Source organism: Marmota flaviventris, chromosome X, assembly GCF_047511675.1.
Source record: "Marmota flaviventris isolate mMarFla1 chromosome X, mMarFla1.hap1, whole genome shotgun sequence".
In the NCBI taxonomy this organism is placed as follows: domain Eukaryota; kingdom Metazoa; phylum Chordata; class Mammalia; order Rodentia; family Sciuridae; genus Marmota; species Marmota flaviventris.
Genome location: NC_092518.1, coordinates 36,101,559 through 36,125,067, shown reverse-complemented (window position 1 = coordinate 36,125,067; position 23,509 = coordinate 36,101,559). Strand labels below are relative to the sequence as shown.

Below are 23,509 nucleotides of genomic sequence, written 5' to 3'. Positions count from 1 at the left end.
AAGCTAGGAAAATAAGCCACTTAGAAATTTATAGCCATTCTTGTATTTCCCACCTGCCTTTTTTCTTTCCAGGAGAGGAAATTTGTGGGAGGATCTGGTCAAGTGAGTGAGCGAATAATGGAGCTCCTTGGGGACCGAGTAAAGCTAGAGAGACCTGTGATCCACATTGACCAAACAGGAGAAAATGTCCTCGTGGAGACCCTAAACCACGAAACATATGAGGTAACTGAGACCCTTAAACAGGTAGAGGTGGGGAGACCAGAGTCTCATAGATAACCAAAGCTTACATAAAGTCAAGAATATCTCAGCTATCATAAACCCTTTGAGAAGGTAATGTTTGAGCACAGAACTGAAGAAAATTCTGGATTAAGCCACGTGTCTGTTGGGGAGAAGATTGTCCCAAGTAGATGGAATGGCAAGTGCCAAGGTGAGAAAAAATCTGGCATGATCAAGGAACAGCAAGGTAGTCAAAATGACAGAAGTAAGAGGAGTGAAGTTGGAAGATCAACATGAGGTGGAATCAGAAATGTACCAGGAGTCTGTTTCATGCATGACCTTGGATGTGACTGTGAGGAACTTGACTTTGATTCCAAGTGTAATGGGAAATCATTAGAAGTTTTGAACATTAGGGTTTCTTTAGGTTTTAACAGGATCTTTTCAGTTTTGCTGTCGAGACTAAATGGGGACAAGGGTGAAATGAGAGAAGATCATTAGGGGAAAACTGAAACAACATACCAATGATGTTTAAACATGTTGCTTTTCTTTCAGGCAAAATATGTGATCAGCGCTATTCCACCCATTCTGGGCATGAAGATTCACTTCAACCCACCTCTGCCAATGATGAGAAACCAGCTGATCACTCGTGTGCCTTTGGGTTCAGTCATCAAGTGCATCGTTTATTATAAGGAGCCCTTTTGGAGGAAAAATGGTTAGTACTTTCCTCATATAAAGATTTCTGCAGAAGGTCTAACACACTTGGTGTCAATATAGGCATTTGCTTGAAACTATTTTTATTAAAATTCTGGATATAACATTTTATATCCAGAATTTTAATAAAAATAGTTACAAGCAAATGTTATAAGCAAAATTCCAGGTTCTTAAATAGAGTTCTTTCAAATAAAACACATCAGCACAAATTCTTGGAATTGACTTTCCTTGGTATCTGACCAACTCTTTAGTACAATTAGATGTAACATTTATTTGATCCTCCCACAAAATCTTGTGAAAATAAATTAGTACCATTTTCTAATACTTTTTTTGAAATATGAGTTTGTAAAGCTATTTGCAGTGGTGGGAATTCTGGAAATTTCCAGGCCATCTCTCATTAGTGTCAAGATTCTACCATATTAAATTAAATTAATTTCTTCATTCATATCTAGTCCTCATGGAGGACAGTACACGTGGATGCTCACTGAAGTCCTCTATTTTGCAATGATAGAAAGGTTCTAGATCTACTTTATCCAACACACTAGCCACAGTCCACATGTGGATGCTGAACACTTGAAATGTAGCTAGTGAAATTAAGGAACCGAATTTTTCAATTCTATTTCATTTTAGTAGCTAGAAGCTACTGCTTTGGACAACACAATGCTAGAGTCTTATCACATTTCCTTTTATCATGTCTCCTTTTCTTCCAAGTGGAGATCAGGAAAGAACAGTCAATCTCTGGGATTGAGAGCAAAGAGCAGGGTGGACTGAAATGAGGAACAACACAGCAGAAAGGAAGATGGCTGGAGACAAATGTAGATAATGTCACAGTTTGGTCTCAGAGTAGTATTTCCTGTGTACAATCAGCCCTTTGTATCCACAGGTTCTGCATCCATGGATTCAGCCAATCACAGATCAAAACTATTTGGATAAAAGCATTCAACCTTTGACTTTTTTCATTTGCATTTTCCTGATTGCTAGAGATGCTAAACATTTCTTCATATTTTGTTGGCCATTTGTATTTCTTCTTTTGAGAAGTATCTCTTTAGTACTTTTCCCCATTTACTAATTGGGTTATTTGCTCTCTGTTTTTTTGGTGTTAAGTTTTGTGAGTTCTTTATATATTCTTGATATCAGTGCCCTATCTTAGGGGAATGTGGCAAAGATCTCCTATTTCCTAGGTTCTCTCTTCATGAACTTGTTTTCTTTGCTGTGTAGAAGCATGTTAATTTGATGCCATTCTACTTATTGATTTCAGGTTTTATTTCTTGCACCTTAGGAATCTTGTTAAAGAAGTCAATTCCTGTGCCAATATGTTTAAGTGTTTGCTTCTAACAGCTGGAGAGTTTCTAGTCTAATTTCTAAGTCTTTGATCCACTTGGAGTTGACTTTTTTGCAGGGTGAGAGATAGGGGTCAAGTTTCTTTCTTCCACATATGGATTTACATTTCTCGAGGCACTATTTGTTAAAAGGCTATCTTTTCTCCAACAAATGTTTTTGGCATCTCTGGTATCAGACATAACCAGTTCTTGATTGCTTCTTTTCCTTCTCCTAGCATCATGCTAAACACTGCCTTTATTTTATTGTGTATATTAAGACATCATGATGTCTTAATATATAGACATAGTAAAATGATTATTGAGGTCAAACTAGTTTACATATCTCTTCACATAGCCATTGTGTTAGTCAGCTTTTCACTATCATAACAAAATGCCTGAGATAATTTGTAAAGAGAAAAGGTTTATTTGTGGTCACAGTTTTGGAGGTTCCAGTCCATGTCCAGTTGACCCCATTGCTTTTGGGCCTGTGACAACACACCACATAATGGTGAGAATGTGTGGCAGAGAAAAACTGCTCACCTCATTGCCAAGAAGCAAAAGAGAGTGAGGAGGGGGGGTCTATGGTCCTACAGTCCCCTTTGAGAACATTTCCCCAGTGACCTAAAGACCTCTCTCCCACTAGGCTCTACCCCTAGGCTCAATTTAAGTTCTCATAGGTGTACTATATATAGGATGGTGGGACATAAGGGATTATTAAGAATGAGACTCTATTCAATTTGAGGGGACACTGTGTGCACAGGCAGGTCCCCTAAGCTTTCTATCTGCAAGTAATAGAAAGTCCACTGATGCTGCATGAAATTCCACTGGCACAAACATGACTTTTTCTCTCTGCCCCTTGATTCTTTATTTTCTCTAATTGCACCCACCTGACTCAGAGTCCACTTTCACTCAGGGAAGAAAGTGTCTGAAGAGCCCCCTCCACTCAGAAAGTAGCACCTGGCTGGGGATGTGGCTCAAGCGGTAGCACGCTTGCCTGGCATGCGTGTGGCCCGGGTTCGATCCTCAGCACCACATACAAACAAAGATGTTGTGTCCGCCGAAAACTAAAAAAAAAAATAAATATTAAAATCCCCCCCCCCAAAAAAAGAAAGTAGTATCTTCACCCTGACCCTACCTGGTGTCCTATGACAGTTCATTCAGCTGATCCCTACATCAAGATGTGCCCGTGTGTTTTGCTGATGAGATCTGTTCTCTCTCTCTCTCTCTCTCTCTCTCGCCTTTTTTGGGGCCACACTGGAGATTGATACCAGGGATGCTTTACCACTTAGTTACACCCTGGGGTCCTTTTGTTCTTTTCATTTTTATTTTGAGACAGGGTCTCACTAAGTTGCTGAGGCTGGCCTCAAACTTGCGATCCTCCTGGCTGAGCCTCCCAAGTTCCTGGGATTACAGGCATATGCTACGATGCTTTGCTTTCTGCCTTCTTATAACACGTGATTCCTTCGCTAGTTCTCTTATATTCTTAAGTCTTCTTGAATTCTTGGACGGACTTTGAATTTTTTTTTTCTTCTCATACTTCAGTCTTGATCAACATAATTCCCACCGCAATACACCTAAGGGGCACACAAGCACATTGACTTTCTCATAGGTGCACAGAGGGGAGGGATGTGAGAGGAGAAAGAAAAGCAAGGGCAGTTAAAAAAGCCTCTGGGTGTGTCTTATCACACACTCGTGCCTGAGCACAGGTTGGGGAGATGTGTGCCTGCAAAGTTCTTTCTCTGTTTTTTCTTCCTCATTTTGAAACCCTTCTATTGGCTTTTCTATATAACATTTGTATCAGAGTCTTCCACCATAATTTTGTTGAAACAACCTCCAATTTGCAAGAAAATGATGGAGCAGGGGGAAGAGTACGCTGCAGTAGGATATTATTACAACATTTCAGACCCTGGCCTGACAGTTTTACTGCTGCTCTGTCACAGTCTTTTGTTGAAATTGAATATATAGTCATTCCCAGGATCCATGGGGGACTGGTTCCAGAACCCCTACAGATACCAACATTCTCAGATGATCATGCTCCTTATATAAAATGCCATGCATCCTATTGTATACTTTAAATGATCTCTATTTATAATAGCTAATGCAATATACATGCTGCATAAATATTTATTATACTATGTTGTTTAGGGACTAACAACAAAAAAGTCTGTATATGTTCAGTACATGTGTAATTTTTTTCAAACATTTTCAACCCAATGTTTTGAATCCACAAATATGGAACCCACGGATTCAAAGGGCTGACTGTGTTTTGGGTTTCATGGGGGGTGGGGGCTGAAGGAAGCCCTTTTATCTAGAATGAGCTGAATTTGTTTCCCAAGATTTTCTTAAGGGGGAAAGGGTTTTTGGAGATCATGTTTGAAATGAAGGTTTTGGACTCTATGAACTTTAGTCCTGTCTGCCCTGTTTTCAGTCAAGAAATAGTTCAAATAGAATAAGTGGCCATGTAGTGGTTCACACCTGTAGTCTCAGCTACTTGAGAAGCTGGTGCAGCTGGATCACTTGAGCTCAGGAGTTTGGGGCCAGTCTGACCAACACACCAAGACCCCATCCCTAAAATTCAAAAATAAAAAATAAAAACAAAACAGAATAAGTAGCTTTTCATAAAATGTAAATATGCAGTCCCTTCTGTTCTATAGGAAAGGACTAATATTTCCCTTACACATCTTTGATTTTATTCTGATTCCTTATAAAAAAGAAAATACGAGACACAAGTATTAATGGCAAGAAAAACCAGATTTTATTAAATGGTGACCTGGATGAATTCAAAATATCATATTGCCCTATTCTTTGCAGAGAAGAAAGGACTTATAGTTTGATTTGTTTTTTTGCTACTCAGCCCTCTTATCAATATATTTGGTTTGTCTTCATAAATTTAGAGTGTACTATGCTGTTTTCAGACTTTGGGTTTCTCAAATTGAAAAATGTGTGCTTTATTGTAAGTGCTACAGATAGTTTGATAGGATGATGAATGAGTTCTTCCATTTTGCTATTATCCAAGATTACTGTGGAACCATGGTTATTGAAGGAGAGGAAGCTCCAATTGCCTACACACTGGATGATACCAAACCTGATGGCAACTATGCTGCTATCATGGGGTAAGACAAATTATGGCATTGTGGTTGTGTTCAGTATTGAAAAGATAATCAAACACTATTAATACATGTGCCTCAAACTTTGTTAAATAATTGTTTTACTGAATGACACTACTATCCAAATCCTGCAATAGAAAAATTCATATTGCTTCTTTTCTTTGTTGTGTGCCAAGGAATAAATATCTACAAGAGACATATAATACCAATGACATTTTTAATTTGCTTTATTAATTTTCCATTTCATATTTAGTGCTGGGATATATATATATATATATATATATATATATATATATATATATATATATATATATATATAATCTATTATTTGTTGAAACATGATTCAAAGATATAACTTGGGGTGTTTTGCTAAGAAAGCTTCTTGTGGAAGCTGCGTTGACACCAGTGTTGTGTTAATCTGTTTTGTGTTACTATAACAGAATACCAGAGACTGGATAATTTATAAAGAAAAGATGTTATTTTAATTCACATTTTTTGAAAGTCCAGGACCATGGTTTCAGCATCTACTTGGTTTCTGGTTAGGGTCTTGTGTTGCATCACATATGATGGAAAAGTGAAAGGGAAGTGAGTGTGTGACATAAGATCACAGTGAGAGAGGAAGGAAGAGAGCCAGCAGAGGAAGCCAAACTTACTTTATAACAACCAACTCTTACAAAAACTAATCCATTCTTGTAGGAGCTATATTAATCTTTTCATGAGAGTGAATCCCTGAAGTCTGAAAATGCCTTTTAAAAAGCCCCACCACCTGTCAACACTATCACAATGGGAATCAAATTTCTACATGAATTTTTATAGGAATAAACCATATCAAAACCATAGTAAATGTTATTCCTGTGGGATGCTGAGATTTTTTCATTTCTGCTAGAGAGGAACCAAGGTCATTCCTATCCTCAACTTTCCAGGAAAGACTAGCACAGATGGGAAACTGTCTTGGGGGTCCAGAACCTGTTCCAAAGAGGTGTTTAACTGAAGCAACTAAAATTGTGATGGACCTAGGACATGTATAAGTTTATTTCATACACAGCCAAGGTGAGAAAGGGCAGTCAAAGTCAGTTGTTAACTTGAAAGCAATCATAGTGCTGTAAATGGAGAGAGAATCTAGAAAGTTCACTGCTAGAGAGACACCATGGTGGAGAAAGAACCAAAGAACAAGAACTAGGTTACTTTGGAAGGACTCAGATGCAACCTTAATTAAAGCATTTGAGGTCCAGGGTTCATTCCTATTGGCCACCAGCCAGATGGGGGAATGTGGGTCACTCATCCTGTTACCCTATGCAGAAATCATTGCCAGTCATCTATTTTTTGTCCCTTGTTCCCCAAAGCTACAAGGTGCTCTTCAGTGTCAGGAATGTAACATGTAAACAGTTAAAATTCTGAACATGAAATAGGTAAATGTATAGATTGTTTCTTCTGGTTGGCTTTGAACATTGAATACCAGGCAAATGTGTAGTATAAAAATGAGATCAGGATGAGGGAGGGGAGGGGAAGTGAGGATAGGAAGGACAATAGAATAAAATAGACATTATTATTGCTGTGGGTATAAACGTGACTATATGACCAATGTGATTCTGCAACCTGTACACTCAGAAAATGAGAAATTATATTCCATCTGATCCAAATGTATGATATGTCAAGATCATTGTACTGTCATGTGTAACTAATTAAAACAAATAAAATAATAAATAAATAAATAAATAATGAGACCAAGATGAAAAAAAATCATTAATTTCCTTTCTCTTTCTTGTTTCTATATTTCAGATTTATCCTTGCTCACAAAGCAAGAAAATTGGCACGTCTTAACAAAGAAGAAAGGTAGCAAAAGAAGTGTTTCTTCTTCCTTCCTTCTTTCCTTTCGCCCCTCTCCATCCCTGTCTCCATCCCTGCTTTCCCTCTTTCTTTTCTTCTTTACTACCTATCTGCTTGCCTTTCGATTTTACTGAATTTTAAACTTACAAACTGCCCAATAATATGTGCATTGACAATACTGTGTGTCTGTTATGCTAATTATAAGGGTCTGGTTGTATAAAGGCACAGATCTGATAACTTAAGAACCAATTATTCAAATTAGTATTTATTGAGTTTATTGTACACCAGACACCATGCTAGGAACTATGAAGACTGTGAAAATGAATATAAACCAGGCTGAAAATGCACTGGTGGAGAAGATAACCAGGTAGAGAAATTACTGTGTTGCAGAGCCATACATGAGTGATGCATAGCAATTACAGATTATAGGTACAGAGGGACTGATTTCTCTGGAGGTGGCAATTTCTTCTGGCAGTTAGTATTCATCACTGCCAATTATGTATTCCCACACCACTACATATTTACCAACTAAGAGCCCTTAGTAACCTCATGTGCATTCTTTCCCCTTCTGTCAGCATGCTCCTTTGTGACCAGTGACATCTCTGTGTGTGGCCAGGGCTATAGAGGTCTGCTTAAGCCCTCATCTCAAAATGTCCCCATTGCAATATAAGATCCATGAAAGTTAGGAAGTGTTGTTTGGTTAGTTCACTGCAGCCTCTCTAGTGCCTGGAACAAATCTTTTCCCAATTTACCTTTTGATTATATTTATAGCTATTTTTTATACTATAGTATCATTTTATCTCTTTATCAAATTTATCCATTTTTAAATCATCACTGACAAATGCTCTATCGTGCATAGAAAAGATTTTCCTATTGCAAGATGATTTTTCTTTTAAAATCACCAATTTTCCCACTACTTTTCTAGGCTCATCTATTTTATGCAAATCTTTAATCCTTCTGAAATATATTTTGGTATAAGAAGTAATATAAGGGTCCAACTTTATTTATTTCTTTCATGGGCAGCCATTTGTCCCAGAGCCATTTTATTGAATAATGTGTCATTTCTTCACTGGTTTAAAATGTTCACCTTTATGAATTCTAAATCCTTTTATATAATTGCTTCTATTTCTGAATTTAATTTTACTTCTTTGTTCTTTCTGGCTTTTTCTCTGCTTGTGCCAAACCATTTATGTAAAAATTAAGAGGGAGACAGAGAAAGGGAATGAGAGAGAGAGGAGAAAATATTAGGCATTTTAATACACCTTTATAAAAAAATTTCTGAATTCAAAATAATAATGATAATATTTTAAAAATTATTGGCTTAGCTTTAAAACATGTTCAAGACCTTTGTTAGCATTACTATTCTGTTAAAAACAGGCTTGAAATAACTTTATTTATATAAATATAGTTGACTAATTGAATTGAATAATCCACTCATTTTAGTTGACTAATTATAATGGTTGCCTTATTTCCAAATTCCCCATTAGACTTAAGAGCTACTATTTGTTCAACATTTATTTATTACATACCAGTTAGTGGGTGGAGAAATTGACATCAGTGGTTTTCAAACTTGAGAATCATCTGGAAGATTTGTGGAAATGCAGATTGATGCTACTACCCTTGCTGAATTAGGAGGTCTGGGGCAGGACCTGAGAATTAACATTTCTAACAAGTGCCCTCATGGTGTTGATGCTGTACATCTGGGAACCACTGTTTTCCATCATTAATGAAAAAAACCATGGAGATTGTTGTTAAAAATAAAGCTCAGAAAGCTCTAGTAATGTGCTTGAGATCTCACAGTATCTAAGAGGCAGAAACAGAAATCACAGCTTTTCCTGCTCCATACATTCTCCACTGTACCCACCACAGCCTCATAGTAGGGAGGGAGATAGAGGAAGGTAAGTAGAGCTATATTGTCACCCTCTCAGACCTCAGTACTTACTAAGGCAGATGGACTGACACTTAAGAGGTACCTGGTCTCTTTTATCCAACAAACAAAGAAATTGCCCTGGGTCCCCTAGTGATTTGAGCAACACATTATTTGATTTTCTTAAAGATTTATCAACAATCCATGATTCATATTTGTGATCTCATTGGTTTAAGACATTTGAGTTAGGACAAAATGCCTTGATCTAAAACCTTAAAATGAAGTGTTGAAGTAGAAGCAATGGCTTACAATCTTTTTTATTTTTTAATTTGCCTATAATTTCACAGCTGGTGTGTGCCTGGGTCTACATTTTATTTTGACTATAAGTTCTATTTTTCTAGATGAGGTTTATAATATACAGTATTAAGTGGCCCTTAATCACTTGGCCTACTGTTCTTTTAAAAATTCTTTTTAGTTGTATATAACATTAGGGTACATTTTGACATAATCACAAAAGTATGGAATACAACTTGCTTACCGAGTCTTTCTTATAAGGGGATGGCTGCCCCTCACTTTTTCTTTCCCTTCCTTTCTTCATCTTCACATTTGTCTTTTCTGTTGTTATTGTTGTTCTGTAGGCTGAGGAAACTGTGTGAGCTCTATGCAAAAGTTCTGGGCTCCCAGGAAGCTCTGAAGGTAAGACTGCTTCCCATCTCTTTCCTAAAGGTGATAGAACTTGTTCATCCTGAAGCAAGGATGGGTTCACACATATAGAGTCCTAGAGCTCATGTTTACTCTGATATACTTTCAGAGGATCTGGTTAATTTATAAGTGGTCCCAAAGATTATGGGTCCTGGATGTGCTGATGGCAGGTAAGGAACTTTGTGACATGTTGTGGTTTTGGTGGTGCTACACTTGTCCCTGAATTCAGAGCTCTACCTGGAGCAGGTTGTTGGGCTCCTCTGCCTCCAGCTCCATCAGGAGGTGAAGAGGGTAGGGGTTTCAGCTACCCATAGGAGTTTCTGGATCCTGGAAGCCAGGATGGGGATGAAAAATAGCTTTCCTTTATTCTGGTGAACTTGTAAGACCAGAGTCTCATTCATGCCCACAAACTAACACTCACTTCAGTCTCACTGTCTTACAGTTAAAAATAGGAGGACCTGTCCCCCTCCCTGTAATGTCCCCTTTTCTGCCTTGTTTTACCCTTGAACATTAGGGATGGAAGGAAGACAGGCTGATGCCAATCCCTGTTAGATGAGTTTCCTAGACACCTTTGGAAGTAATCCTGAGGAAATGATGATCTTCAAATTAATCAAGTAGAAGTCTGATATGGTTACAGGTCAGGGTGGGGGCAGGTAGGAGAGGGTGGCAGTGTGGTAAGCAAGCAAACCAGTACTTCCTTGGGACGTTTAGTGACAGAGGGCCCAAGGTACTCATAACCATCTCCCTCATCAATATTTAAAATGACAAATTGCTGTTCTTGTAATGATCACCAGATTGATGGATTTTTACTGCTTTGACATGGATTATATCACCTTTTGAAAGTGGTTATTAAACCCAGGTACCCATGAACCATTTGAGGACAGTGGAGAGTGATGTACAAATGAGCAATTAAAATGTGAAAAAAAAAGGCTGGTGATATAGCTCAGTTGGTAGAGTGCTTGCCTAGCATGCACAAGGCCTTGGATTCAATCCCCAGTCCCACAAAATAATAATAATAATAATAATAATAATAATAATAATAATAAAATCTAATGAAGGAGCTGAAAATGTTTCACTAGTAAACCACTCAGACACAAGTCTCTACAATATATACCATAATCTAGCTGAACAGCTACATAGCTTAGTGCTATTGCTCTAATATATACATTGCTCGGTTTTGGAGTGGCTGACTTCCTCCAGGTAAAGTAGTTGTGGCTTTTGATTTTGTTGACCTTTCTTTATTTTCTTCCTTTCTTCCTTCCTTTCTATAATGCCAGGGATAGAACCCAGGGGTGCTTGGCCACTTAACTGTATCCCCACACCCATTTTTTTTTTTTTAATTTTGAGGCTGGGTCTCACTAAGTTACCCAGGATGGCCTTGAACTTACAATTTTCCTGTCTTGGCCTGCCAAGTGGCTGGGATTACAGGTGTGTGACACCAAACCTGGCTTTATTCATTTTTTTAAAACAAAATTTTTAATTCCATTAGAGATTATCTGTGCTTGTTATAGGTGAAACACATGCTCTCAAGGGTTTTTTGAAATTCTTGCTCAATAAATGAACAAAAACTAGTCATTGATTGGTTTGGGGAGAAATATAATATTAATGAAAAGTATGCTTTGTTTTTTTTATTTCATATGCCATTAGTAAATATAAATATAAACATAGACTCTAGGCCTCAGGGTGGTATAGCAAACCCAAAATACACACTAAAACAATCACTTAACATCTGTTAAAATTCATTAGATTTTTGTTTTGTTTTGTTTTTGGTTTTCATTTTGTGTTTGCTTAAAAATGCTATTAGAGATATTCCAGCTTCTTTGAAGTCACATTCTTAGACATTCTCAGGCTAAAGCAGTTTGTAATTGAAGTTCCTCCAGCAACTTGTGAGGTGGTTGTCTGGCGAGGAAAGCAATTATTCTCATATTTCTCAAAAAAAGAGTGGTCATTTTCATTTGGAAAAATCTCTTTCTAATGTGGGATGATTAATTCCAGATGATAAAAATGAGTTGGTTCTGTCCTTGTATGGTTTTGTCATAGAGAGAGAGACACTTGCTTTACTCTTGCTTTAATGTGTATTGTGTGGAAGGAAAAAATATTCTGAAAGCAAAGAAAGGTGAAAGTGCAAATTTTCTTGAAATTGCCTGCAAGCAGTCAGAGAAAGATGCTCAAGAGGTAGCTACAGCCCTCAGATGCCAGAGCATGCTGTATTGGGGACACCACAACAGACCTGGAGCCACTAAACCCATCAGGCGAGGCTTCATCCTTTGCAAATCGGATGCCTTAAGAATGACTATCCAAAGTCAGTTATGCAATTGCAAAAATTTTTTTAAACAAAACATCTTTCAAGTCTATTTTAAAGAAACATTTTTTTTTCTCTTAAAACTTGCTATGTTGATTTTATCTTTTCAAAGTAATGTTTAATGATAAATTATCTATTTAGTTTTTACCCCCTGGGGATTGAACCTAGGGCCTTGCTCATGCTAGGCAAATGTTCTTCCACTGAGTGACTCCCAGTACTTGTTTTTTTTCTTACTTATTATTAGAGCTTTATAGTTACACATAATTACCAACCAACTCATAAATGTATGGAAATTGATTTCAATTCATGATACTCCCTTTTACCTCCTGTCCTCCCTCTCCTCCTCTCCCTTTCTCCTTCCTCAACTTCACTTGACTTCCTTTAGACTGTCTATTAATTTATATTTGATTGCTTCTTTATGTTATCCTATCCTTTCCTCCCTGTTTCCTTTATTTTACTCTAGTTTCCACATATGAGAGAAAACATTCAAACTTTGAGTTTCTGAGTTTGACTTATTTCACTTAGCATGTTATTCTTCATTTCTATTCATTTACCAGCAAATGCCATAATTTCATTCTTCTTTATGACTGAGTAGAACTCCACTGTATGTGTGTGTGTGTGTGTGTGTGAGAGAGAGAGAGAGAGAGAGAGAGAGAGAGTATGTGTGTGTATCTCACTATTTCTTAATCCATTAATCTATTGACTAGCATCTGGGTTGACTTTATAATTTAGCTATTGTGAATTGTGCTACTATAAATATTTAGGTGGCTGTATCACTGTAGTGTGCTGATTTTAGATCTTTTGCCAGCCCTTGTTTTTTAAAAGAAGTTCAAACTTTGTACAATCTCACATGAAGTATTGCCTATTAAGGCCAATATTTGTTTACAAGTACCACCATCAACAGTAACACCTGCGTGCCACAAAACCTAGGTTTATCTTCCCAGCTCCCCTTAACAAAGCTCATCTTCACAAGAAAATATGAATCTGCTCATCCTTTTTCTTTTTTTTAAAAAAATATTATTTTAGCTGTAGTTGGACACAATACCTTTATTTTATTTATTTATATGTGGTGCTGAGGATCAAACCCAGGGCCTTGCACATGCTAGGTGAGCACCCTACTGAGCCATAACATCAGACCCTATCCTTTTTCTTTGACAGACATGTTTTTCTGATTTTTTCTGTCCAACCACTCCAGTAAGCACAACTTCTTTTTAAAAACATTTCTCAAAACCATTAGGGACTACAAACCTCTTAATAGATCAGATCAAGTTAAATATGGAAATAAATTACAGCTTATGAACAGTACTTATGGCAAGACATGCACAAACCAAGTGAGAAAATTTACTAAAACCTGAATTTCTTTGAGGTTTCTTACCCAAAACATTGATCTGCCTAAAGAAAAATCTTGAAAAAACCAGGATAAGGGGCTGGGGACATAGCTCAGTTGGTAGAGCGCTTGCCTTGCATGCACAAGGCTATGGGTTTAATCTCCAGCATGCCCTGGGCTCAATCCCCAGCACCACACACACACACACACACACACACACACACAGAGAGAGAGAGAGAGATACACCCACACACACAAACTGGATAATGAGACTCTATTTCAGAAATATAGGCAAATTCTGTACGTATGGATTCAACCAAACATGATGGAAAATATTTGGAAAAAATGCATTTATAATGAAGATGTACACAATTCACAATAGCTAAACTATGGAACCAACCTAGATGCCCTTAAATAGATGAATGGATAAAAAATGTGGCATATATACACAATGGAATATTACTCAGCAATAGAAGAGATTAAAATCATGGCATTTGCAGGTAATTGGATGGCATTAGAGAAGATAATGCTAAGTGAAGTTAGCCAATCCCCAAAAACCAAATGCTGGATTTTTTTCTTTGATATAAAGAGGCTGATTCATAGTAGGGTAAGGAGAGGGAGCATGGGAGGAATAGATGAACTCTAGATGGGGCAGAGGGGTGGGAGGGGAAGGGAGGGGACATGGAGTTAGAAATGATGGTGGAATGTGATGATCATTATTATCCAAAGTACATGTATGAAGACATGAATTGGTGTGAATATACTTTGTATACAACCAGAGATATGAAAAATTGTGCTTTATAAGTGTAATAAAGATTGTAATGCATTCTGCTGTCATATATAAATTTAAAAAATAATTTAAAAAATAATGAAGATGTACATACTTTTTCTTGTTATTTTTAAATAAATGTTATGGTACAAAACAGTAGTTTTACATAGCATTTGGATTGAATTAGGTATTATAAATCATGTAGAGATGATTTAAAGTATATGGGAGAATATGCATAAGTTATATGCAAACAATATGCCATTTCATATGAAGGACTTGAAAATCCAAGGTTTTTGGTACCCATCAGAGGATCTGGAACCAATTTCCCTTGGATTATGAGGAACGACTGCAAATTGGTTCTCTACTATGAAGTCTCCTAGACTGTGTTTGATTTATTCTAGACAAGATCTTTCCCTCTACATCTCCTTCAGGCTGTTGTCACTGTGTCTTACAGCCAGTGCACTATGAAGAGAAGAACTGGTGTGAGGAGCAGTACTCTGGAGGCTGCTACACAACCTACTTCCCCCCTGGGATCATGACTCAATATGGAAGGTAGAGTAAAAAAGTGCTAAGCAGTGACTGAAATCCCCTGCATCAGAACCCAAACTCTTTGTATCACTTCTCTCCTCTGTTTCTTATAAATACCAACCAAAACAAAAGAAAAATAAATACCAAACAAACTAAAAATTAAAAAAAAGAAAAAATCCCCAATTTGTTTGTGTCTTGTGATTCTCAGGAATGAAGCACCATGATACTGCTTTTCATGCTTCATTCATCTGGAAGAGTAATCCCAGTCAATATAACCAAAGAAAGCTAGGGCATAAGAAGGGCATAAGAATAGCTATAGGGATAGTCAGAGGGTTCACTTATATTGGCAGAAGAAGGGTCCTTATACTGAATTTAGAACTAAGTCAAACTTCCTCCAGTGCACCTCTGTAAGTCCAAGATGGGTGCAGCATTATAAACATGAAATGAGTTCTAGACTGGTGTGAAAGGACTTAGGTTCCTGTTTGGACTACCAATAGCCAACTTTGTTATCTTGGACAAATTGCATTTCTCTGAGTCTCACTTTTCTTAGCACGTGGATAGAAATGCACAAAATGGCATATGATAAACAATAATCAGTGCATTAATCAGAGTACAAGTTATTTGAATGACTTTATTGAGATATAATTTATATCCCATGACCCTCCCATTCAAAGTACACTGTTCAATGACATTTTGTATTCACAGCATTGTGCATCCAAGTATGATCCACTGAAGTTTTTAGTTAATTGTATTTGATGGCAATTAACATGGCATTAATTAATAATATAGCAGTAATTATTATGACCATTATAGTTACACTAAACTAGGCAATCATGTAATGGCAAGAGCTCAATCAAAATAAAATGGGAAATGTAGAATAGTGAGTGAAAGGCTGTTGAGAGTAGTCAACACACAAAGGGTATGAGTAAATGGAGTTGCCTAATCAATAAGTCCATAAAAACCTAGAGAGATTAAAAGCTGTTTTTTAGAAGATGCATAATGATTTTGGTTAGCACTTTCCTTATCTTCTTGCACATGGCAAAATATGATCCAAGAGAACATTCTGGGGCCAAAGAGCACTACCTGATAAACTATTGAATCATTAATTTTCAGATATGCTAAGTGTAGAATAAGTCAATAGTAATTCTTTCATTTCGTATATATTGGCTAAATGCCAGCTCTTTGTAAAACATTGTACTGGAAACTTAAATATCAAGGACACCCCTCCCTGCTGAGGGGCTGACAGTGTGGTGGGTCAGGATGGGTATGAGGTGGGGACAGAACATTAAAAAAACGATTGGTTTTAAAGTATTGAGGTAAGTGCTCTAATAGAGGGACATAATAATACCCTGGGAATACAAGGAGGTATGAGTTCACCTCACCCAGGAAATCTGCAAAGGCTTCACAATGCAGTGTGTAGGAAACAAAAGGCCACTGGGGATACAGTCTAGGCAGATGGCACTGCATGAACTAATGCTTGGAATCCTGTAAGTTCTTAGAAGGTCCAGGGCAAAGCTTAGCATGGCTGGGCTATAGGTGATATTGTGGATGGCATAGAGAATCAGACCAGAAATTTCTATAGGTTATTTTGCCTCATGTGACACATTCAGAAATATAAAACTTTGTTTTTCTACAAAGAAAGGGCACCATTGCAGTGGTTTTGTTTTTGGTTTGGTCTTAAATCCAAAGCGAGATGTCATGAGATTTTTGACCACAGAGTGGCAAGTTTTATATTCAATCCCATAGACTATCAGGAAAATGCCTTTTGGAGCTGGGAGCAAAAAAGAACACTCACACTGGCCTGATCTTGATCACGTGAGAGAAGCATGATAATATCATTGCATCAGTCATTGGCTGTAACATGGTTATACCTTCTTTCATCTCTGTTCTTTCCACGGACATATGCCAGGCTTCATATCACTACCTTCAAGTTGTAGAGTAGAAACTAAGGCACAGCATAGTTTAATGACATATTCCAGCCAGAGCACAGACTATTTCCCCACAGGACATCCCCTGACTCTTCAGAGCAGTGGCATTTGGGACACTGCAAAGAGTCCGATCTTTAGGGCACAAGAAGGACACAGTAAAAGTTCTGTTTCCAGAAGGAAGACAGAAGACAGAGTTCAAGGTACAACTTTGCAAAGAACAGAACACACATTTCTTAAGCATTTTTTCCTTCTGAATACAAATAAAAACTGATTGTAACAATTACATAGTAAAACGCATAAGCTACCAGAAATAAATGTGGATCTCTCCATTTATGATATTTTATATATTTTTGTGAATATATACTGTCTGATCACTCACATACAAAAGAAGGGGGAGGAATTTTCTTATCTAGCTGTGGAACTTGTTTTTCTCTCAAAACAATTTCCACATGACAGTGGAGGGAAACTATCTCTTTTGTCTGTTTAAATTAATTCTTGAGTTATACGTTTCTCTATTCTGATTGTGAGTATGATTAATTCTCTAAGCCGGTTGTCCCTCTTCTAATCTTTAACTCTAGGGCTTGGCCAGACCTCCCAGAAGTCTCCAAATGGAATAAATTCCCTCTGTAAAAAGTGAACAAGCATCATAGCAGCACAATTCACAATAGCTAGACTGTGGAACCAACTTAGATGCCCTTCAATGGATGAATGGATAAAAAAATGTGGCATTTATACACAATGGAGTATTACTCTGCATTAAAAAATGACAAAATCATAGAATTTACAGGGAAATGGATGGCATTAGAGCAGATTATGCTAAGTGAAGCTAGCCAATCCCTAAAAAACAAATGCCAAATGTCTTCTTTGATATAAGGAGAGTAACTAAGAACAGAGTAGGGTCGAAGAGCATGAGAAGAAGAATAACATTAAGCAGGGATGAGAGGTGGGAGGGAAAGGGAGAGAGAAGGGAAAATGCATGGAAATGGAAGGAGACCCTCAGAGTTATACAAAAGTACATACAAGAGGAAGTGAGGGGAAGGGGAAAAATAATACAAGGGGGACAAACGAATGTCAGTAGAGGGGGCAGAGAGAGAAGAGGGGAGGGGAGGGGAGGGGAGGGGGGATAGTAGAGGATAGGAAAGGCAGCAGAATACAACAGACACTAGTATGGCAATATGTAAATCAATGGATGTGCAACTGATGTGATTCTGCAATCTGTATATGGGGTAAAAATGGGAGCTCATAACCCACTTGAATCAAATTGTGAAATATGATATATCAAGAACTATGTAATGTTTTGAACAGCCAACAATAAATAATTTAAAAAAAAAAAGTGAACAAGCAGTAAAATACATACAGCATAGTTTAATGAACATGGAGTGGGAAAATCCACCTTCTTTTGCAGGAAACCTTTCCTGAATACACCTAAGTTCTTCATTATTTCATATTATTTCATGTTATTATTATCAGCTTACCAATATTATATAATATCTTCTCTTGTATTTCCTCTCCCTTTTTTGATGATAGCAATAAGGACAGGTGAAGAAAAATCTATCAATTTAGGCCAACCTGTTCACTTTTCTGATAAGAAGTCCAGTGGTGTATAGTGTTCACTAAAGTGCAACATGAATGTGAGCTTTGGACATTCTTTATCTGATACAATACAAATAATGACTTGTGGGCAGTGCTTCTCTTATGACATTTATTTTCAGTTTCGATATACTTCCCCTCTTACAGGCCAAATGCCATGGCACTTGCATTCCTTTGCACAGCATGTGGGCACTCTGTTAACTGGTAATGGTGATGATATACTAGGAAAATTGTATAGGATAAAATCAGAAACTGACTTCTGTGGGATCTGGTTCAAACCCTGACTCTATTTTCTATCAGTGTAGCTCTTGGTGAGTCACTGCACATTTCTCCCAGTCTCAAATTCTTCATGTGTACAAACAGATAATGATAATAATAGCTATTCATAAAACTCTTGAAAAGATTGAAAATTAAGCTAAAAAGAACAAAAATAAATAAATAAAACGTTATCTTTGGTATTAAAAAGAAAATCAATGCAATATAGAGAGGAAGAATAACCGGTTGACTAAGACTGTTGGATTCCAGATTCATATTATTTGGGTTCAAATGTAGTTCTGCCACTTATACTCTGTGAGCTAGAACAAATTAGTTTGTCTTTGTAGCTGGCTATGTTCTAGGAAACAGTCTCTGAAATAATTAGGGTGTATGTTAGTGCATACCCTTGAAATTTAACACTGGTGGAAAGGAGAGTCCAGTCATAGTCAACCCTAGCAGAGGAAAGTGCTCAATGAATGGTAGTTATGAAGCCATAAGGCTCATGGATTTGTTCTATGTTGGTGATCAAAACAGTATTAGAAATCACCAGACCATCCCCTTGAAGAGATGGGGGAGCCAGAACTCAGTGAAAGGAAGTGATTCATCAAGTTCATTGGTGGAATAACCAGGTGGGAAATTGGGGGCACCTGTCACTTTACCCAGAGATGGTGAGCCATGAAGGGAGCCATATGGGGCTGGGTTCCTATAGTCCCTACTTCATGTAGGTGAAGCAAGTACATATTTTGCCTCCATTGATGTCAGCTCTCCTTTAACTGTGAGCTCTTGGTACAGGAGTAGACTTTGGCTTGTATCCATTTTTGTCTGTGTCAGAGATGATGCAAAAGCTGTGAGAACCTAATGAACATTATTCCGAAATTACCAATATCCTCCTTAAAGTTTTGAATCTGAAGAAACTGACCAGCCTTGATCTTTGTGGGAAAGCTCACCTCTGACTGTCAGTCAGTAAGCACACTTACCTCTTTTCTTTTGTTTCCAGGGTTCTACGCCAGCCAGTGGGCAGGATTTTCTTTGCTGGCACTGAGACTGCCACACACTGGAGTGGCTACATGGAGGGGGCTGTGGAAGCTGGGGAGAGAGCAGCCCGAGAGGTAGGGCCCATTGTCATGGGCTGTGGGCAAGGAAACAACACATGGACCTAACAAGAAGATCAAAGATGTCTGAGATCCTGGTGGCCATCCCCCACCCCATAATCTCCCTTTGAAGAACAATATAATGGTGGTTTCAAGTAAAAGGAAACTCCTTAACCTAAAAGTAATAACCAGAATATCGAACATATCACCCAAAATAAAAAGAGCTTGTGGGATTACACTGGAAAGATAACCTAGGTCTGATACTATAGAATCAGACATGTTTCTATTAGGATTCAGAATTCATTTTTATCTTTCTTGACAATTCCTCTGATCTCATTGCCATTAAAACATGTTCACAACTAATAAAATTTATGGTAAAACTCTTGGAGCCTTTTAAAGATCGAGTAGATTGCTCTAGCCTTTACTTTGATATTTTTGATGGAGACATTCACTTAGTTCTATATCCAAAGACCAGGTTAGGAGAAGGATGGTATAAAATTTTCTCTTCATGAAGGTGTTCCTTTCATTTCAGATCCTGCATGCCATAGGGAAAATTCCAGAAGATGAAATCTGGCAGCCAGAACCAGAGTCTGTGGTAGGCTATATTTTACTTCATGAATTTAGATGTCAATCCAAAGATTGGATTGACAACCATCTTTCCTAAAAGCAGTTATTTGCAAGAAAACACACATGGTTGTATATCCATAGGCCCTTTCTTAAGTAGTTCACCCCATGAATGTTTAAATAGGCATCATGGGTTAGGGCAGAGGTGAGAGGTTTAGATGAACTTTGATTAATTTGTAGCTGCCACGCCCATTGCATGTTATTAGAAAAAAATTATTTTTTGATGAGGGGAAGACACTCCTCTAAACTTATTTAGAACTCAATAGGAAGCTGGAGATATACCTCAGTGGTAGAGCATCTGCTTAGCTTGCAGAGGCCCTGGGTTCAATCCCCAGCACCACAAAACAAACAAAAAAAATAAAAAAACAAAGAACTTAATAAATGTCTTTTGAATAAATATCTGACCTCATGAATCTCTACAAGAGGAAAGAAAAGAAAGGAAAGTATATTATCTCCAGTCCAGGAGCAAAGGGATAGAACAAAATGGAACATATTTAGATTAAAATTTATTTTAATATACTTATTTTTTTTGTAATAAAACCCCAGGAAGTATTCCTGGATAGAAGGAAGAATGCATAAAAATTAGAAAGAAAATTCATTGTAGAGGACAAAAGGCAAAAAGGTCAAACATTTCTCTATCTTTATGAGTCAAAGAGAATAACCCTGATACTCCAAAGTGATTTTCTAGTGCTTCTACTAGAGATGGGATTGTGGACTGCAGGGACCAATGATGCATTTGCTCAACAAAATTTTATGGCCCATGTGTTCTGCATTGGCCATTGAACCAAGGTTATAGCAGTGCTTTCATAGGGCTCCCCATGTGGTGGGAAATACAGATAATGACCCAACAAGCACAGAGTATGACAGAGAAGATATGCTGAAGGAAAATGTAAAAAGAGGGGATCATCTCAGGCTGGGGGCCGCAGAATGGCTCCCTATGGATGTGAAGTGGGGAAGAGGGAGTGAGTGGTTTAGCAGAGTCATGTTTTAATGACCTAGAGGTTGGGCAGAGTGAATCACTTTTGGAGCAGTGGTGGAAGTAGAATCTTTGAAATGAAGTACACAAGCCCTGTGCTAATACCAAATGTTCTCTGAACCCAGGATGTCCCTGCACGACCCATTACCACGACCTTCTTGGAGAGACACTTGCCCTCCGTGCCAGGCCTGCTAAGGCTGATTGGATTGACAACCATCTTTTCAGCAGCAGCTCTTGGCTTCTTGGCCTACAAAAGGGGGTTATTTGTGCGTGCCTAACAGGATCTGTAACCACACCCTCTTCTTACTCTATATGGGATATGAGCTTGGGGAAGGGATTGCAATAAAATTCTACAAAGACATAAAGAATGCTGAATGAGTTGGGGAGCAGGAGAATAAGTCAGACCCCAAGAAACAGTGTATCTTTCTTTGTGTTGGCCCCTGGCTAGCATCCCTTACCTAGCTTAGCCCCCTGCCCCAACCATTTCCAAGTTTATTGCCCTTAGAATCTTTAGAATGATAGATTTGTTTAAGGTCCTTGCTTTCCCACTATATACCTTGCCCATATGCACGTAGCTAGTTTTTGCCCATCTATGTGGCTTTCTGCTTGTCCTTCTTTATGCCTATAATATCCTCCCTTTACCAAGTTCTCTGCATTTGTCCTTAGAATCCTGTATTGTTATAGTTGGAAAACCCTAGAGACCATGTAATTTTCATCTTCTGTTTTAGAACTGAGTAAATCAAAGTTGTCAGAAGTGGAACTAATTGCCCAAGATCCACAATAAACCACTGGTATTTGGGTGACTGGAACACAGGTTCAATGCTTTTCCCATCTCCCAAGATGAATTCTCCAATTGTCCTCTTGCCCGCCCCTGCCATCATTGCTAATGGTGTCCCGTGTGGGGGTGTACTCTGTACTATGTTGTATTGTGCAGCTCCAATGCTATTCAGTATATACCCTTAAGCATTGATGTCTTGTTCACTGTCTCCAGCTGACTTTAATTTTTTGAGAGTAGGAATCTTGTCTTTGTCTTTCTTTTGTATCCTCCATTATGTCTCCACACAAAGATCAGTACACACTTCAGTAATTAAAAATAAAGCTGATTGAGCAGATGTCTGCTGTCTTTTCTTTTCTTTTTGGGTAATGACCTTCAAGGTTTTGACAGACCAAATCAAGATCCACTATTAGGTATATAATTGTGGCTTGAAAGCATTTAGTCAAAATTTTCCTGAAGCCCGGTTGATGCATGCATTTTGATTGTGTGATCCATCATGGGTGGCATATGTGTGAAAACTTGGTAAATGATTTATAATGATATGGTGAGGAGGTTAAGTGACATGATTCCTTGCTCTTATTCCCCTAAAAAATTTTGAAAATAATTGACATATTAATAAGCAAAATGCTTCATTATTAAGGTAATTATATTTCAGTTGACCTTTCATATTCTTTATCAGTGCAAAGCTTTTAACTAAGTATACTCATTAATTTAAAACTACAGTTTCACAGCCCATTAATTCCTATTTGAACTACTTTTTAAATGATATTATCATTTCAAAGCACTCATGCCTCTTGACACTCAAGGTTGGTTTTTATCAGGATGTATTTAAAATCCACAAATGACCATTTTCACACTCTCCTTTAGAAAAATGAAGCTGATTATTCTTAGCATAAGTGAAATATAAGAAATACTCCAGGATTAATAAATAATAATATAGAGTTTCTGATTTTACACTGACATTCACATACATGAATTTATAGGAAGTGTGGAAACTAATGAGGAAATTAAAGAATCCACAACTTTCTTTATGACTCTTTTAGTTTTTTGAATCTGTTCAAAAATGTTATGTAGGGGCCGAGGATATAGCTCAGTGGTACAGTACTCACTTAGCATGAGAAGGCTCAGGGTTCAATCCTCAGCACTGCAAAAAATAAATAAATAAATAAAAAGTAACAAGAAACATACTTGGCACAGAGGTGTCTTCTTGAGCATGTACCCTTCTGAGAAGTCCCCTTAAAAAGTTGTCACATTGGGGCTGGGATTGTGGCTCAGTGATAGAGCACTCACCTAGCATGGGCGGGACCTGGGTTCGATCCTCAGCACCACATAAAAATAAAGGCATTGTGTTGTGTCCATTTACATCTAAAAAATAAATATTTTTTAAAAAGTTGTCACATTACTGGGCTGGGGTTGTGGCTCAGCGGTGGAGCACCTGCCTAGTCCATGCGGGGTGCTGGGTTTGATCCTCAGCACCACATAAAAATAAATACATAAAATAAAAGTATTAAAAAAGTTGTCACATTACTAATGCCAATATGTCCATCAAAAAGAAGTCAATACATCATCTATAATCAGAAGAATGAGAAATTATA

General features: G+C 37.6%; 1 protein-coding gene across 1 annotated transcript in view; it reads left to right on the top strand.

Moving 5' to 3' along the window:
* Maob (monoamine oxidase B) overlaps positions 1-22,251 on the top strand; it is a 117,076-nt gene extending 94,825 nt beyond the window's left edge. Inside the window, exons 7-15 of the mRNA XM_027927386.2 lie at positions 73-222; positions 769-928; positions 5,263-5,359; positions 7,133-7,186; positions 9,686-9,743; positions 14,602-14,699; positions 19,446-19,557; positions 20,072-20,134; positions 21,265-22,251. Of these exons, the coding sequence (XP_027783187.2) occupies positions 73-222; positions 769-928; positions 5,263-5,359; positions 7,133-7,186; positions 9,686-9,743; positions 14,602-14,699; positions 19,446-19,557; positions 20,072-20,134; positions 21,265-21,417 (945 nt within the window). The 3' untranslated portion in view covers positions 21,418-22,251. The remainder of the gene's footprint in view (positions 1-72; positions 223-768; positions 929-5,262; positions 5,360-7,132; positions 7,187-9,685; positions 9,744-14,601; positions 14,700-19,445; positions 19,558-20,071; positions 20,135-21,264) is intronic.
* The last annotated feature ends 1,258 nt before the right edge of the window (positions 22,252-23,509 follow it).